The sequence below is a fragment of the Haliotis rubra genome, unplaced genomic scaffold (assembly GCF_003918875.1).
Source record: "Haliotis rubra isolate DU_JTF1 unplaced genomic scaffold, ASM391887v1 Scf297, whole genome shotgun sequence".
Lineage (NCBI taxonomy): Eukaryota > Metazoa > Mollusca > Gastropoda > Lepetellida > Haliotidae > Haliotis > Haliotis rubra.
The window spans coordinates 213553-231863 of NW_025766965.1; the positions used below are offsets into that span (position 1 = coordinate 213553).

The window sequence follows — 18311 nt, forward strand, 5'->3', positions numbered from 1 at the left end:
TGGTTGTTGTAAGAGGCGATTAAATGGGGCGAGTGGTCAGACTTGCTGACTTGGTTAACTTCATATCCCAATTGCATAGATCAATGTTCATGCTGTTGATCACTGGATTGTCTGGTCCAGACTTGATTTTTTACAGACCGCTGCCATATAGCTGGAATATTGCTGAGTGCGGTGTTAAACAAAACAAAACAAACTTCACTGTGGGAAGTTGGTAAAATCAGTGGTGCGAGAGCAAGAGCATGATGCTTCCACCAAAGGTGATGCCCTTTGGCATCATTGTACTCGGCAGATAATTGTGGAATATGAGAGAGTGACTTGGGTGTGTAGCAATATTCTAGTAACGGCGGTAAAGAACAAAGAAAAACAAATCAAATCAAATCCTCAGCCACCTCCAAAGTACTATACTATTTTGTCCCTAAGCTCCTGCAGGTAAAGAAAATCACAATTTGTGTTCCCTTCCCTGCTGCCTTGACAAAATACCCTGTATACATAGTCCCTTTGAACATATACAGTACAGTACAGTACATTACAGTCGCACCTGTTGACCTGTACACACCTATTCTCATCATTTTAAAAGTAAAACGTAAAACTGAATGAGTCTCATAAAAACTTAAAACTCACATTTTTGGTACATTTGAATGTAAATCCAATTTTATTGTTGCCGTATTGAAATTTATTTACCCAATTATTCAGTGATTTGAAACAATGACTTTTAGTGTAAATTTTGATGACCAGGGACACAGACAGTTTTTGTTGTGCAAAAATGTGTTTACTTAGTAAATGATTACAATGTGTTTGTATACAGAATACAATAAAAGTTACAGAATGGAAAGGATTCAGAATACTCGAATTTGGATGTGTGCAATTTTACAGAGATAAAAACAATGACTTTTAGTGTACATATTGACCTGCTAGAAACGGAAGGGGCTTTGTTGTACCAGGGCTCCAGATAATTTTTCAACATCAGAGAGTACGTACTCCTTATTTGTTCAATATAGGAGTACTGGAAAACCTTAAGTGTACATTTAGAGTACTGAATGGAAATTAATGGACTATCAGTAATCTTGTGTTTCGTTTCATATATGCACCACAATATTGCTACTCTTGTGTAAACAGTTCAATAAACAATAAAACAATACTTTTTTCAGATAAATATGCCTGTAAATGATTCTAAGACTGTACACCATTGCTGTGGTGCGTATCTGCTACGTTTTCTAAATTATTTCCTACCGTATCGTGCATATTTTTTATCCGTACATACGCTGATACGGCCCTTATCTGGAGCCCTGTTGTACAAACCTGGCTTACCTAGGAAATGATACATTGTGTCTGTATGCAAACAACTTTTAATGTTAAGTCTGCTGAGTATTCTCTTTAAGCTGAGTATACTTGCTTCAGTAGTTTACAATTTGGGGTGGTTGACTTGGGGGGTAAGATTAAGATAAATAGCCTATTACTGTCACATGCTAGAACTCAGTGTTTCTGATTACATTCTGCTTTCTGACCCAAGCTATTTGCCTAGAGCTCTTGATAAACGTTATTTTCACTGAGTGTTTGTACGAACTCAGTCAAAAGCTTATAAACTGTAACAGAAGTAAATCCCTGAATAAGGGCCAGTGACGCCTTTTGAATTTAGAAATTTCTGACATTGAAAACAAATTAAATCACTTGACATTCAATGAGTTTGGATGTTGGAAGGATTTCAGTTTGTATCGTTGACGCCATTGCATCTCCGATCGTCCAGATTTATCAAGTTTTCAAGTGGCTCTGTTAAGCGTGATAAATTTCCTGAGCTTATCGGTTTGTTTTTATAATGGGGTATATTTCACCACCCAAGTGTTTGTTGTAGTTGAGTTGTGAATTGTAAATCCTTCTCCGTCATGGATGTGGGACAGCTCCATTCTCTCTGCACCGTGGTCTACGTGTGGGGAAGGGGTGCTTGAAGTTGTCAGTCATGTGGTTGGTTACAGAGACTCTTGGAAGGCGGCACGGATCTCGCGCTTAGCCATGCTCAATCAGTTATGGTTCAACTATGGAGAAGTTAATGAAACGTGATAAAAAAGTGAAGTTTAAATCCCCCGATAAGTTTGAACTTTCAGATTCTTCCGAGGATGACAACGATACTATTCTTATACCAAAACAGGTCAGTAGGGTGAAAGTTCCAAGAATTATAAAAATTATATATTTTTGTATTTGATCAATTTTATTTTAATTCAAAAATTTATATAATGTTTGCTTCACTTTTGTGTTTATTTTTGTGTTCTTATTTACTGATTTAAAGTTTATAACATTTCATTTGATGCAAAGATATTTTGATGTGTGAATGATTGTACACTGCTAGTTTTAGTCACATGCTGGTTTTTTTAATCACCAGAATGTTTGTCTGTTGACCTGTGCTAAGACGACACCTTATTTTTGTACTATTCTTCTCTTTTTAGCTTACATGTATTTAAGCTTATAATTGTGGAAAGATTACCATGGTTATTTGTTTTCTGTTCAATGAGTGGCTCTTACTGAGGTATTTATCAGCATCTTTCCTTAAATGACCTTTTGTATATTGATAGGTGCTGCAAACAAGTAATTCAGCTTTGTGTGTAGCCAAATAGATATAAAATTCACTGATGTCAGAGATAAATAATATTTTATTTACTTACATCCTAAAGTTGTTGTTTTTCTTCAAATTTAAAAGCTATATTAAGTACATGTGCTAGATACAATGCTAGGTTTCAATATGCTTTCATCAATATTCTCAGAGGAGAGGGTGGTGGGGTGTCCGAATGGTTGAAGCAGTTTCTCGTCATGTTGAAGGCCTGGGTTTGATTCTCGGTGTATGAGGCCCATATCAGGTTGGTTTGTTGTTTAATGCCACACTCAGCAATATTCCAGCTATATGGCGGCGGTCTGTAAATAGTCAAGTCTGGACCAGACAATCCAGTGATCAACAGCATGAGCATCGATCTATGCAATTGGGATACGATGACATGTGTCAACCAAGTCAGCAAGCCTGACCACCCAACCCCATTAGTCGCCTCTTACGACAAGCATGGTTTACTGAAGATCAATTCTAACCCGGATCTTCACGGGTCCCATATATGGAGGTCCATGTCGTAATATTGCTTGAATATTTCTAAAAGTGGCGTTCAGCCATACTCATGTGATACTTTCAGAGGAGCAATTAGCACTTAGTTTCCTGTTCTGAGCTATGTCCCTGATGTTCTTGGGTTGTAGGTTCCCCCTTCCATCAAACTCCTTGGGAAACCGTTCTTACGTGACAGAGACAGTCCTACCCTGCCCCTGAGACATAGTTTTAACCCCCTAAATTCCAGTGTAGGTGATCCCCACTCTCTGTATCTTCAAACGTTTAGGGGGTCTGTTCTTTCATGATAGAGACCCCCACCTAGCCCTTCAAAACAAAGTTTTAACCCCCTAGACACCAGGGTACATGATCCCCTCCAGCCACCCCCTGACAGGCTAGACTGCCCCACAGGGGACACCCAGTGCTGAGATGGTGTGTAATCTGACAATAGATACAGGCCAGCTTGGCTTCCTGGTAACCAACCCATCTCCACAATCAGCTGTCATCCACAGATAAACACAACCTGAAGTGTTTTCATTGCTTGTCTTTGTGATTATGACATCAAGATTTGAGCTCAAAAGTGCATTCTGTTCATATGTGCTACTGCTGGTGTATTGCAAGACCTGTTTTGAGACTCTGTGGTGCTGAATATACAGAGGAACATATCAATAAGTCAACATTTCATAATATAATAACTTGATGTGAAATGATTCCCAGTACCCAATGGTACATAGAGGGTACTAAATCAGGGTGGCCTCTGTGCCTGTAGCGTATGTATAGTTTGAATATTTGTCCTGAGCTATTCCCCTATTTGTGAGCTGGCTGACCTAGTGTGTCATCTTACCCTGATGACATTTGTTGAACGCCTTTCAGCATCAAGCTGTTTGATGACATGTGTTGACATTTTCTCAGAGTTGAGCTGGCTGACCTAATGTGTCATCTTACCCTGATGACATTTGTTGAACGCCTTTCAGCATCAAGCTGTTTGATGACATGTGTTGACATTTTCTCAGAGTTGAGCTGGCTGACCTAATGTGTCATCTTACCCTGATGACATTTGTTGAACGCCTTTCAGCATCAAGCTGTTTGATGACATGTGTTGACATTTTCTCAGAGTTGAGCTGGCTGACCTAGTGTGTCATCTTACCCTGATGACATTTGTTGAACGCCTTTCAGCATCAAGCTGTTTGATGACATGTGTTGACAGTTTCTCAGAGTTGAGCTGGCTGACCTAGTATGTCATCTTACCCTGATGACATTTGTTGAACGCCTTTCAGCATCAAGCTGTTTGATGACATGTGTTGACATTTTCTCAGAGTTGAGCTGGCTGACCTAGTGTGTCATCTTACCCTGATGACATTTGTTGAATGCCTTTCAGCATCAAGCTGTTTGATGACATGTGTTGACAGTTTCTCAGAGTTGAGCTGGCTGACCTAGTGTGTCATCTTACCCTGATGACATTTGTTGAACGCCTTTCAGCATCAAGCTGTTTGATGATATGTGTTGACAGTTTCTCAGAGTTGAGCTGGCTGACCAAGTGTGTCATCTTACCCTGAAGACATGGGTAGAACATTTCTCATGATCAGCATTGAGCTGCCTGATGACATGTGTTGACAATTTCTCAGAGTTGAGCTGACTGACTTAGTGTGTCATCTTACCCTGATGACACATGTTCACAATTCTGGAACTAGTCTGTCTTAAATGCTACATATTTGCACATAGAGAAATCTGTAGAAATTTCACTACAATATATATCCACAACATAAAAATCGGTCAAATAATAGTGACTTTAAGGACCAAACTTTACAACCTTAAACCATGTTTATGCTTTACAGCTGTGTGTTAATGATATACTTTATGACGTTAAACATATGAATAAACGGCGACAAGGCACTATCTGATGGTCATTTAGGGACAAGGCTGAAGATATGGCAAGCACACTTGCACTTCAGAACACACTTTCAGTCCTGTAATTGTATTTTCATGAGATAACCGGTGCCTGTATCAACACACTTAGTCTCAGAAGTGATTTAGTAGCTGGGGTAACCTACATGTGAGCTTACACACCCTGATCCCATACCTTAAGGCTGTTTCAACTTTGTAGGTACTTCAGATAGACCTGGCAATAGACATGTGCACATATTTGCACTTGTATTTTTCACAGATTTCTTGCCCAAGGTCATTCAGTGTCTCACACTGTTGTATGTGTATGTGTGAAATGTTGTAGAAGTATATCACACCATGTTTTAATATATCTGCTGGTATTGATCTGTCTTGTTTATTGTTTGTCAGTGAAAAACTGTGATGTCAAGGGTATTACATGAATATTGTTTTTGTGTGACATTTGAAATTGAATTCATCTTGATATAAAGGTCCTTAGAGGAATTACTGTCAGTTGCAAAATGTAAGAATTGTGCAAATTTTACTGTAAGAAATTAAAGAATTAAGATGAAATACTAGTTTCTTTAAACTATGAATTGAGTGTCTATCATGCAACCAAAAATTGACGCATTCTCGGTTCCAGACATGTGGCATTGTTTTAACTAAGACAGATACAGTAGTCGATCCTTCTTTCTAAAACATGACTTCCATGAAAAATAAATGTTAAGATAAAAGAGATAAAAACAATATACATTTCTGTGGTACCATTTATTGCCGAATTAGCAAGATCTTTTAAGCTATGCTGATCAGCTTTTTAGTCAAGTTTTGACCTTCTACTGACTAAACATGCTCACAATCCTAACTTTACTACAGCCTATGAAAATGCCCCTCCCTCCCTTCCCCATCCCATCCCTTCCCCATCCCTTCCCCTGACATCCTTGACCACCCAGGGTATAGTATCTCCATTCTGTTATGTCTCATATTGCTGTTGTCCCATAGTACCGATGTTGACTCATATTGCTGTTGTCCCATAGTTCCAATGTTGGCTCATATTGCTGTTGTCCCATAGTATTGATGTTGGCTCATATTGCTGTTGTCCCATAGTACCGATGTTGGCTCATATTGCTGTTGTCCCATAGTACCGATGTTGGCTCATATTGCTGTTGTCCCATAGTACTGATATTGGCTCATATTGCTGTTGTCCCATAGTACCGATGTTGGCTCATATTGCTGTTGCCCCATAGTACCGATGTTGTTTCATATTGCTGATGTCCCATAGTACTGATGTTGGCTCATATTGCTGTTGTACCATAGTACCAATGTTGGATCATATTGCTGTTGTCCCATAGTACTGATGTTTGCCCAAAGTGCTGATGTCCCATAGTACTGATGCTGGCTCATATGACTGTTGTACCATAGTACTGATGCTGGCCCAATTTTAGGAATATGTTTAATTGGATTTCTAGTATAAACAACTTTGACCAGCTATCAAGTGCTTGGTTTTATTCAAGAGAGACAACTTCGTTAATCCTTTTTCATTAGTTTGTGAAGAGTTATCCCCCTTTGTTTACTTGCTAGCAGACGACATTTTAAGTGATCCTCAGTATGGATGAGTGAGAGAAGAGGAAGTTGATTTTAGAGTATTATAACAAGGACATCAGATCAGCTAAAGTGATTTCAAGTAGAACAGGCATCCCTTTGTCCACTGTTTATCGTGTTTTGAAAAATATTGCAAAAGGATATGGCATTGAGCACCAGGGAGGCGCAGGTCGGACCAGAAAATTGACTGTCGGTGACAGAAGGTGGCTTGATATTCTTGTTTCTGAAAACAAACGAAGGAGTTTAGAGAACTTAAGGCTGGATATGATTGATAGAGGAACTGTGGCTGTCTGTAAGGAGACAATTAGAACTGAGCTGCATGCAATGGGTTGGCAGAAAAGTCAAGGAATTCCATCACCATCATGAAACCTGAACAAAAGGAGCGAAGGTTGAACTGGTTCTTACAGCATAAAAATATTAACTGGGACAATGTGATTTTTTCTCAGATGAAAGTTCTGTGTGGCTGTTTCCAAATACACTGAAAACAAACTGACCAAACAAACTGAAAACCTTTGTATCAGTGCCCAAAGTACAGTCCAAAATTTAACATTGTCCATCTCGCGACCACCTCCGTGGGGTGGTTATATCTGTGTTAGGTTCGATCTCTGACAACGCTCTCTGTGTATTTTGGTCTCTGCCTGGCTTCGGAATATGAACAGTGTATAACGTGTCTGAGTGGGGTATTCATGCTTCACTGCGGCATGGTACACAGATATTCTCGACAAGCAGCCGGGACATATTTACTTCCATCTGCTCGTTAAACCCGTGTTCTATGGCAAATTTTGTGATTTTCCAGCAGGACAACGACCCAAAACATCGTTCAAAGCATTCACAGGCCTGGTTTCGGACCCAAAATATGACATTATTAGATTGGCCAAGCTATAGCCCTGACCTAAATCCAATTGAAAATGTTTGGGGACTTATGAAGGAAAGTGTCAATAAGAAAAATCTGACAAATATTGCTGAAATGAAAGAAGAGGTGGTCTCATATTGGGACAGCATGGACCACGACTTTCTAACTTCTTTGACAGTAGTATGCCCCGCTGCATTGAAGCCTGTATTGCTGCCCATGGTGACTTGACAAAATACTAACTGTTCACCTGTCTTTGAATCTGGAGTTATGTTATGCTAATATTCACATTTAATAATGAGTGAAAAAAATATAAAAATTTACAATCTTTAAATTCTCAATAATTTCTGGTTGTACTGTATCATTGTTCTCTCTCCAGGTCGACCAGCAGGAAGTGCCTAAAAAGAGGAGGAAGAGTTTCACCAACCCAGAGACCATTGAAACGTGAGTATAGTATCACTACTCATTACAGTTGTCTGAATGGCCAGTCACTCGCTCGTACAAGTTTCAAAGGCATTCCGACAGCACCGTTACCTGGCAGGTAGATGGTAATTACCTGTCAGTATCCCACACCTGGGATGGCGTGTCTTTACCTGAACTACAGTATACCCCCGTACTTCGGTCCTGATGATAAGGGATGTGCGAGAGGTACAGTGTCAGTACCTGGGGGCCCTTGGAATTTTACCGTAGTTCCTCCAGCAATCACAAGACGATGATCTTCGTTCAATAGTTTTATTAACACTGTGTTGCTGGTCAACCCACTCTATGGTCCCTCTATAAGACTTCAGCTGCAAAGCTTCAGTCTTAAGCCAAATGCTGGTGCTTCAAGATAATTTCTGAGACGATTCCTAGTGACCAAACATCAAGAGTAGGCTAGCACCTCTGAGCTTTGCTCCAGCTTAAAGCTGGGTTCCTACGTCACAGCCAACACCCTTCTCCATTTTTTCCATTGGTCAATAACCCATAACCTGACTATCTATTACTCTCCCCCACCTCTATTTCGTACCCCCAATACCATATTTGTAAGACTGTAAGGTGGATTCCAGGAATCTCAGAGTTTCTATCCCCTAACCATATATGACTCGTAGAATACCAACAACTGGTACCACAGTCCCTCGGATGGTTGCTCCATCTTGCTAGCGCAGCAGTTTTCCCTGTACCTAAGCTATGAGTCACCTCACCTTGCCCCCATCAGCTCTAACGACCTACTTTCATGTTTATTACCTCCGCTACTGATTTCCTACCTTACAAACATTATTAATCACTTCAAATCTTAAATATATGATTAAATCCTATCATAATTTGTATCTTATTACCTCTTAATCACCTGTTATTAATAATGTCAATTGTATATCTATTATTGTAGCAAGTACCATAATCTCATGCCTATAATACAAGGCCATGTCAGTTGGTTGACCAGCTTGTACAAATATCATGATGTCAATAAGTTTGATATAATGTCACCATATACTCTGGCATACAGACCCCAAAACAAATGTATCAAAAAAAACTCATGCAAGTCTACCATATGATGAAAGTCTAGATTACCACGGTTTCAATGAAGAAACTTTCTAGGATCCTTTCATTATATTTTATGAGTTTTATATTAGGAACTGATTTTTCTGTACAATGTGTTCATTTCAGAGACTAGATGTTAGTCTCGTCACCACTGACCCTGTCCATACTTTCAGTTAAAATTCTAAAAATTTGATAGTTTTTATGAGATGGATTATGTTTCCGAACATGAATATTTCTCTGAAAATGTATCTTGCAGCTTGAGAACTTGTTATGATAAACTTGTTATTTGTGTCACTAGCAGAGTGTGCAGGGTTTGACTGGCTTAGCTTTCATGTCAGACCTGCATGGGTACATTAGCCCATTCAGCTCAAAGAACACTCATAGCACATGTAACGCATTTTCCTTGACGGGTCATGCATCATGGAGATTGGTCAGTCTGAGGAAGATGCAAAAATGATTTTTCGCAGATGCCGAGGTCAGTCATAGGAGAACAGAATTTACACTTTTTTCCGAATTGTGACATGAAATTAAATATCTTTGTATGTTGTGAACTTATAATTTTGAACTCCTTTCATTTACTATAACAAACTGTAGAATGTTTTACCAGATGAATGTTTGGTTGCATAATGGCTGTGTATATCCAAAGTCTATTCAGCTTGTGAAAACCGTTTTGTGAATCCTGTTATTTACATGTCATTGAGAAAAATAGTACGTAGCAATCCTAATTGTATGGTAATAATACCCTGTTGCTCTGTTCTTGATCTATTTGATCTATTGCTAACTGTGTCAACAACAGTAAAGGTCTTTGGTCATGGAGAATAAAGGGAGATAACTCTTTGCGCCCAAATTGGATAATCCCATGCTCATCATTGTCATTTGTTTTATTTCTTCAGGCCATTTTATTAAGAAACCAGTGTATCTTTATAATAGTGAGAAAATATGGAAACATACTGTCATAAAAGTAGATGTACATGATAAACATATACATCAACAAATGAGCCTTTTATTAGAGGTAAAAGAATAAATCTAAAAGAATATTTGAAAATATTAAGATAATGATTTTTTTAATATAACAGTGTTCATATGAAACCACAACTGATCTCAATATGAAAAGAGCAAAAGCAGTGAGGTGAATGTTAAAGCAGACGGTATTTCACAAGATAATCTAACAGGTAACAGGCAATTGCAGTTGAAGGGAGGTAACTCTACAAGCTCTGCTGGTAGATCATCATGCTACAAGGAGTTGATGATTCAAATCAATGGATTGGGGCATTAACAGTTGGTACTGATGAAAGTTTCTTGATCAATATCAGCAATGACTTAGTAGCAACTAAAATAGCATGCAGACATGCAGATGTATTGATTCTGCGATGTGGAATGCATAATTTTGTGTAATATTTGCCGTCAGTTCTCATCGTTGTTGCTTTCTATACTATAGGATCACATTTTCCTGACAGCAGTGAAACATTGTATAATGTATATTTCGAGTCATATGACATTGTTCCCAGAGAATGTAAAAATGTGAGGTGAAATTACATATCTAATACCTGCACATTCCAAAGAAGCTCATTCCCAATTTTGAAAAGAAACATTTGTGGTCATTTTTTCACATTTCCATCAATGTACAACAGGAATTAAAAATATTGGGGCAAGTCAATCCCAAAGAAATCCCAGAAATATTGTGACTTTGAACAGTTTAATCATAACAGTGAGTGAGTGAGTGAGTGAGTGAGTTTGACACTGTTTTAAACAGTATTACAATTACATTAGATGAAGATGAAGGCCTGAGTGATGCAGGTCACAGATGATGATGATGATTTTAAGGGGGGGTCACCCATTTTGTTCTGGGGAGGTAAGGGGGTCAGCAATTTGTACACATGTTTCTAGGGGGTCAGCAATTTTGGGGATCTTTTTCAATTTATACTCATGCCAATAATGGTTGTCACCCCTTCAATTTTTTTAATTGGAGAAGGGGTGTGGGGTGGGGGTGTGAGGTGTGTGTGTGGGGTTGGGGTGGGGAAGGGAGTGACAACCATTATTGGCATGGGTATAATCTGGTTTATTTGTTTCCATCGAAATTATATATAATCGGAGACTAAGCACTAGACTAGGTCATACTCATCTCACAAAGAACATGCACTGAACTTGAGGACATTGCTGTCAAACTCACAGCTGCAGTGGCCATGCTTGCTGTTGTTGTGTAGTTGCTAAGGCCAACTTCAGAACATGCTTGTGTTTGTTTGTTCAGCACACACAATTTGATAAGCTCTCCTCCACGTTATATATTGCTCCATATTTATTTTGACATTCATGCACACTCCATAGCTGCCCACACAACCAGATGTATGACCCAGTCAGTGACACGCCCTCTTGTCTGTGGTCAGTGCTGCCAGCTTGACCTACATTAGGTCATTGTGACTGGGTCAAAAGTAATGACTCGACATTTGGTGCAGACTACTTATAATGTTATCAAATGTCAATGTCATATCTTACTTTGGAATCTTCAAGTGTTTATTGAATCACTTGGCCACTATACATTGATGGACAAGGAAAGGACTCTTGTCATACACGCTTGACTTAGACTAGCGTTTATCTCTGAATGTGTATAATTTTGATAATAACAAATAGACCCAATTAAATTGAAAAGGAGCCCCAGGGAGACCAGAGATTCAGAACCTGAGGAAATCTAGACTTGCTTCATTTAGGGGTTTAGCATTGCAGGGAGGGCTAGGCTGTAGGGACAATAATGTGGTTCAGGGACTGTGAGACAGACTAGGAGGGCTAGGCTGTAGGGACAATAATGTGGTTCAGGGACTGTGGGACAGACTAGGAGGGCTAGGCTGTAGGGACAATAATGTGGTTCAGGGACTGTGAGACAGACTAAAGCTTGACTATGTATATCTGTGTGGGTGTTCCTGGACTATTGGTCTCTACAGAGTTGAGGTTATATATGTATTGTCTCCACACACATATTGCACTTGATTTCCGTATATGGCCTCCATATTATTTTTTGTGTTTCTCATCTTCATCCAGAGTTTGATGGTTATTGTTTAACGCCACACTCAACTTTATGGTGGCGGCCTGTAACAAATCGAGTCTGGACAAGACAATCCAGTGATCAACAACGTGAACATCGATCTACGCATTAATTTGGATACGATGACATGTGTCAACCAAGTCAGTGAGCCTGAACACCCAATCTCGTTAGCCGCCTCTTATGACAAGCATGGGTTACTGAAGACCTGTTTTTGATCTCCCTGGACATTTGTTTATGATCTCTCTGGACATATGTTTCTGATCTCTCGGGACATTTGTTTCTGATCTCTCTGAACATTTGTTTCTGATCTCTCTGAACATTTGTTTCTGATCTCTCTGGATATTTGTTTCTGATCTCCACATTTGTTTCTGATCTCCACATTTGTTTCTGTTCTCCACATTTGTTTATGATCTCCTGAACATTTGTTTATGATCTCTCTGGACATTTGTTTCTGATCTCTCTGGACATTTGTTTCTGATCTCTCTGGATATTTGTTTCTGATCTCCACATTTGTTTCTGATCTCCACATTTGTTTCTGATCTCCACATTTGTTTCTGATCTCTCTGAACATTTGTTTCTGATCTCTCTGGACATTTGTTTATGATCTCTGGACATTTGTTTCTGATCTCCACATTTGTTTCTGATCTCTCTGAACATTTGTTTCTGATCTCTCTGGATATTTGTTTCTGATCTCTCTGGATATTTGTTTCTGATCTCTCTGGACATTTGTTTCTGATCTCTGGACATTTGTTTCTGATCTCTCTGGACATTTGTTTCTGATCTCTCTGGACATTTGTTTCTGATCTCTCTGGATATTTGTTTCTGATCTGGACATTTGTTCTCATTTGTTTCTGATCTCTGGACATTTGTTTCTGATCTCTGGATATTTGTTTCTGATCTCTCTGGACATTTGTTTCTGATCTCTCTGGACATTTGTTTCTGATCTCTGGATATTTGTTTCTGATCTCCATATTTGTTTCTGATCTCTCTGGACATTTGTTTCTGATCTCTCTGGATATTTGTTTCTGATCTCTCTGGATATTTGTTTCTGATCTCTGGATATTTGTTTCTGATCTCTCTGGACATTTGTTTCTGATCTCTCTGGATATTTGTTTCTGATCTCTGGACATTTGTTTCTGATCTCTCTGGACATTTGTTTCTGATCTCTCTGGACATTTGTTTCTGATCTCCTGGACATTTGTTTCTGATCTCTCTGGACATTTGTTTCTGATCTCTCTGGACATTTGTTTCTGATCTCCACATTTGTTTCTGATCTCCACATTTGTTTCTGATCTCTCTGGACATTTGTTTCTGATCTCTCTGGACATTTGTTTCTGATCTCTGGACATTTTTTTCTCATTTGTTTCTGATCTCTCTGGACATTTGTTTCTGATCTCTGGACATTTGTTTCTGATCTCTGGACATTTGTTTCTGATCTCTCTTTGACATTTGTTTCTGATCTCCACATTTGTTTCTGACATTTGTTTTCTCCACATTTGTTTTGATCTCTCTCTCATTTGAACATTTGTTTATTTGTTTCTCTCTCTAGACATTTGTTTCTGATCTCTGGACATTTGTTTCTGATCTCTGGACATTTGTTTCTGATCTCTCTGGACATTTGTTTCTGATCTCTCTGGACATTTGTTTCTGATCTCTCTGGATATTTGTTTCTGATCTCTCTGGACATTTGTTTCTGATCTCTGGACATTGGACATTTGTTTCTGATCTCTCTGGACATTTGTTTCTGATCTCCACATTTGTTTCTGATCTCTCTGAACATTTGTTTCTGATCTCTCTGGACATTTGTTTATGATCTCCACATTTGTTTCTGATCTCCACATTTGTTTATGATCTCCCTGAACATTTGTTTATGATCTCTCTGGACATTTGTTTCTGATCTCCACATTTGTTTCTGTTCTCCACATTTGTTTATGATCTCTCTGGACATTTGTTTCTGATCTCCACATTTGTTTATGATCTCTCTGAACATTTGTTTCTGATCTCTCTAGACATTTGTTTCTGATCTCCACATTTGTTTCTGTTCTCCACATTTGTTTATGATCTCCCTGAACATTTGTTTATGATCTCTCTAGACATTTGTTTCTGATCTCCACATTTGTTTCTGATCTCCACATTTGTTTCTGATCTCCCTGAACATTTGTTTATGATCTCTCTGGACATTTGTTTCTGATCTCCACATTTGTTTCTGTCTCTGGACATTTGTTTATGATCTCCCTGAACATTTGTTTATGATCTCTCTGGACATTTGTTTATGATCTCTCTGGATATTTGTTTATGATCTCTTTGGATATCTGTTTATGATCTCTCTGGACATTTGTTTATGGTCTCTCTGGCCATTTGTTTATGATTTCTCTGAACATTTGTTTCTGATCTCTCTGGACATTTGTTTACAGTTTTCTTTGATTTTGTTCATGACATTTGTTTATGACCTCCCTAGGCATAAATAAAATAGATTGATTTGTGCCCAGTACCAACGTACACATAGACTGTAAAACTGTTATTGTGCTTTGATGTACTTATGTACAGCAGTTTTAATAGATGTTTTTATCTGAACCCAGTTGGCTGTTAACATGTAACATGCAGGTTATGCTTCACAGTCACAAATCTTACTGGGCTACGTTTCAGAGAAAATCAAATTGAAAAAAATCTCCAGGTTGTCAATATGGTTCTTGTAAGGATCCATGTTTAACTGAAATCAATATTGAACAAAAGAAGTTGGTTGCCAGCCTACTCAGATATTAATTCACTAACATTCATAAAAGCATTGATCAGTGCAGGAATCTCATTGAAGTGAGAGGACCTGATATTGAAGACTGATATAGATTCCTATTGAACTGCTGTGATTGATAGACTGACAGGTAGCATGCATGCACTTGTCAAGGGTTAGATAGATCTTCAGTAGATTTCAGCTGGGTTATAGGGTAGAGCCACAGCCTTGCTGAACAAACCCTATCTTCTTTGGGGGTAGAACTGAATATCAGACAATTGCTAATAGAAATTTAATTATGTGTACTTATATGCCATTCATGTCATTATAAATGAAAAATTGAAATTGAAATTTTAAGGTTAGGCCAGACCAAGTTTATTTCTTGTTTGATGGATCCGCTGGTCGTATTTTTTCAAGAATTTGAAAAAAATAAATTTCCCTGCTCAAAAAATAGTCCTCATGTTTTTATTGGCCATAAATGTAAACTTACAACAAAAAAATTGGATTGTTTTTTGCCCCACTTAAACTAAATAAATTGCCAAAAATAAAATACTTTTAGTATTTAAAGGAAAATTATTTTGACTGGTGATGTTTATTTTTTATTCTTTTCCTCCTGCCTTTAAGTTTTCTGAGGACAAAAATCCATAAAACAAGAATTAAATTGGTCTGGCCTTAGTTTGGAATTTATTTGTGTATGAACTTCAAGTATTGATTGTTTCTGTTGTAAATGATGTGTTTGATAATTAACAAACGTTTGATCCCTTCTTTGAGTCGCATTTTAGAAGTTGGAACACACAATACTGAACAACCTTTATGGATAACAACTTCTTTTATTTCGTGAGTGCGACATTTTGATACAGGTGCGCATAAGTTTCTGATTTTAAACAGAAACAAGATCAAATATATGTAAGTAATTTGCTTTTAAGAAAAATTGATATTTTCAAACAGCATTTATTTACAATAATATTGCATATGCACAAACAGTATTCAATGTATTATGTTATATTTTCATTCAATGCATATGTTGCATTACATACAAGCACACAAACGTGATGTTACACTCACTAGATTGAGCATCAAAAACAAAAGAAATCTCTACCATACACAGAGTCCATTGAGTGACTTCATCATGAGCAGGTGTTCATGAATCAGTACCAAACACTGATGATACAAGGTGTTCATAAAAAAGGTGAGTGTATACTGCCTCACCAATATTGACCATCACAAACACATGCAAAGGCACATCAATTGTTCACCTGAAAACCCCCTTTCTGTTTTTCCACTGTATCGTTAAATCTGAAAAAGAATACTTTGTGTATAATGTAAGGTGTCAGTTAAAAGATCTATTCATAGTTAAGTAATATCCAGCAATCAGTTTATAGAAATAGTATAACAATTACTTTTATTATCCTGCAAGAGAACCGATTTATAAATAGATAACTATGGTGAAAAGGTTTGGTGAATAGAATAATCAAATTCAGAATATAGATATTCTGATACGAAATCTCAATAATCATGATACTATGATATAAATTCCCCGTATCATATAACCACCCTTCTCATCTTCATTGGTGTCATAATACCAAAATTTTAAAAAGAGGTACTGTCACCTAATGGATTCTAAAAACAATATCGATTGTAATTATGATACAATGACATTAATATTCGCATCATATTTCCACCTTTTTCCTCTTTATCAGTGTCATAATAGCAACAGTTAATTTCTTGTAATACAATCAGTGTTGATAGCTTGGTGCGGCATCGATTTGTGCGCACGGGCAGCTTGCAGGAACTACTTTAAGGCACCACCCAAGAAAGGGTTAATGCTCATTGTGAGCCATAAATGAACATGAATATTGAATTTTTTTAATTTCCCACAAAAGAAAATCATAATCTGTTTTTAGTTACATGTAAATAATGTGCAATGTTTCCTATGTGAATGGCCATACAATTGCTTTCTTACGAGGTTCAGAAGCATTAGCACATTCTAGTAATGAGCCTAATAACACTAACCTATCGAGTTATTGCTGTGTTAGTGGTTATTATGGGTTTTATTTTCCGTTCTAACACTGCCGATTTCAATAGCGACTGCTTTTCCACCGCTGATGTATTTGCAACATTGTCAAGGACCTTTTCCAACAAATACCATGACCTACTCGTAACTTGTTTTCGGTTCATATCAACACATGCTGTTATCATTACCATGCTGGCGATTTATTGAAACCTGCTTTGCAAATTGGTCCAATAATATTTATATGACTCGAGGCTAATGGCACTGATAGGGACGATGAAATACCATATCAGGCAATTTATTACCCCTCAATGATAATAATATGTCTGGCTGGTTTATCTGATGTACTGTATGCAATGGAACGAGATGCGGAGGTTGGGTGATTGATTGGCCAGCATTGATCTTTGCCAAGGTGATAAGCGCTTGTGACTGAATCTGTCTGCGGCTCATTGTTTTCGTGATGAGAAATTCCATTAAATCTAAGCTTATCAGGTTTAATGTTTTCTGGCTGTCACCAACCCTTATCTTTGATTGGACCAAGTTGGTGAGACGCTGTATGGAGAAATGTCCTGTTAAGACTGGCTAATGGTTATCTTGTTTGAAAGCGGATTGTTACAATACCTTATGGAAAATGTTGTTTTTATTGATTGAGAAATTCCATAGCACCGTTTCTAAGGGAGTATGTAGATTTTTATTGGAGCTCTGATTCGCAGACAAAAAGAGACATCAGACTTGTTTGGACAAAGAGCAGTGGTTATGGGAGAAGTCGGTGTGACATTTCATTTGGGGATGCTGTAGCATGGAGACGGTGTTTTCCTGTGGATGGGAATGTTTAGACAAGATGGATAACACAACAAACTGTGGACTCTATATGGACCGATGTTTGCACTGTGGTTGATAATACCATGACTACAATTGTTTAGGAGCAATTCATGTTTTGACAATTTTGGCTACAGCAAACATCTGAAAATATTCCATTTTGAGGAGAAATTGGTTTAATACTGTGTTACTTGTTTCAAGGAATGGATTTCATGGAATTGTTCAGACTGGATTTCAATAAATTTGGCATTAGCATTTGGAATAAACTGAAATTGTCTGTGGATGTGTTAGTATGTGACCACATTGTGTCAATTTAGTATACAAAATTGGAGTGTTTTAATTACTGACTCTTGGTGAGATGGAAGATTCAACGTTAAATTATGAAGGAACTGTATCAAGAATACCTACATCAACATAGCATCGGTTTGGACTGATAGTTTATGGATTGATACAATCAGTTATACGCTGTACAATTTCTTGAAGTGGTAGCATTCCTTCAAGAGGCATTGTATGTGATACAATGGCAGGCACCAAGAAGAAAGCAGCACATTTCAGCACTTCAGGGTATGTTGGCGTTCCCTATAGTCAAGGATAAGCTGGTGTAGTGGGGATGAGGATGTTCTCTGTTATGTTTCCTTATTTACTGTGCATCTCAATCTGGTGTATGTGGAATTTATTACTGACATATTTTATAAATATACATTTTGAAAAATAAATTGATGGTGTTAACTGAGCTATTTTGGTTCAAAATTAATTAAACTTTTTACATGTTTTGTTTGAAGCAGGATTTAA

At 37.8% G+C, this 18311-nt stretch overlaps 1 protein-coding gene across 1 annotated transcript in view; it reads left to right on the forward strand.

Annotated features, from left to right (window-relative positions):
- Positions 1-1995: 1995 nt before the first annotated feature.
- Positions 1996-18311, forward strand: part of LOC124282259 (WD repeat-containing protein on Y chromosome-like) — a 58163-nt gene continuing 41847 nt past the window's right edge. Inside the window, 2 exon segments of the mRNA XM_046718208.1 lie at positions 1996-2143; positions 7786-7850. Coding sequence (XP_046574164.1) covers positions 2033-2143; positions 7786-7850 — 176 coding nt within the window. The 5' untranslated portion in view covers positions 1996-2032.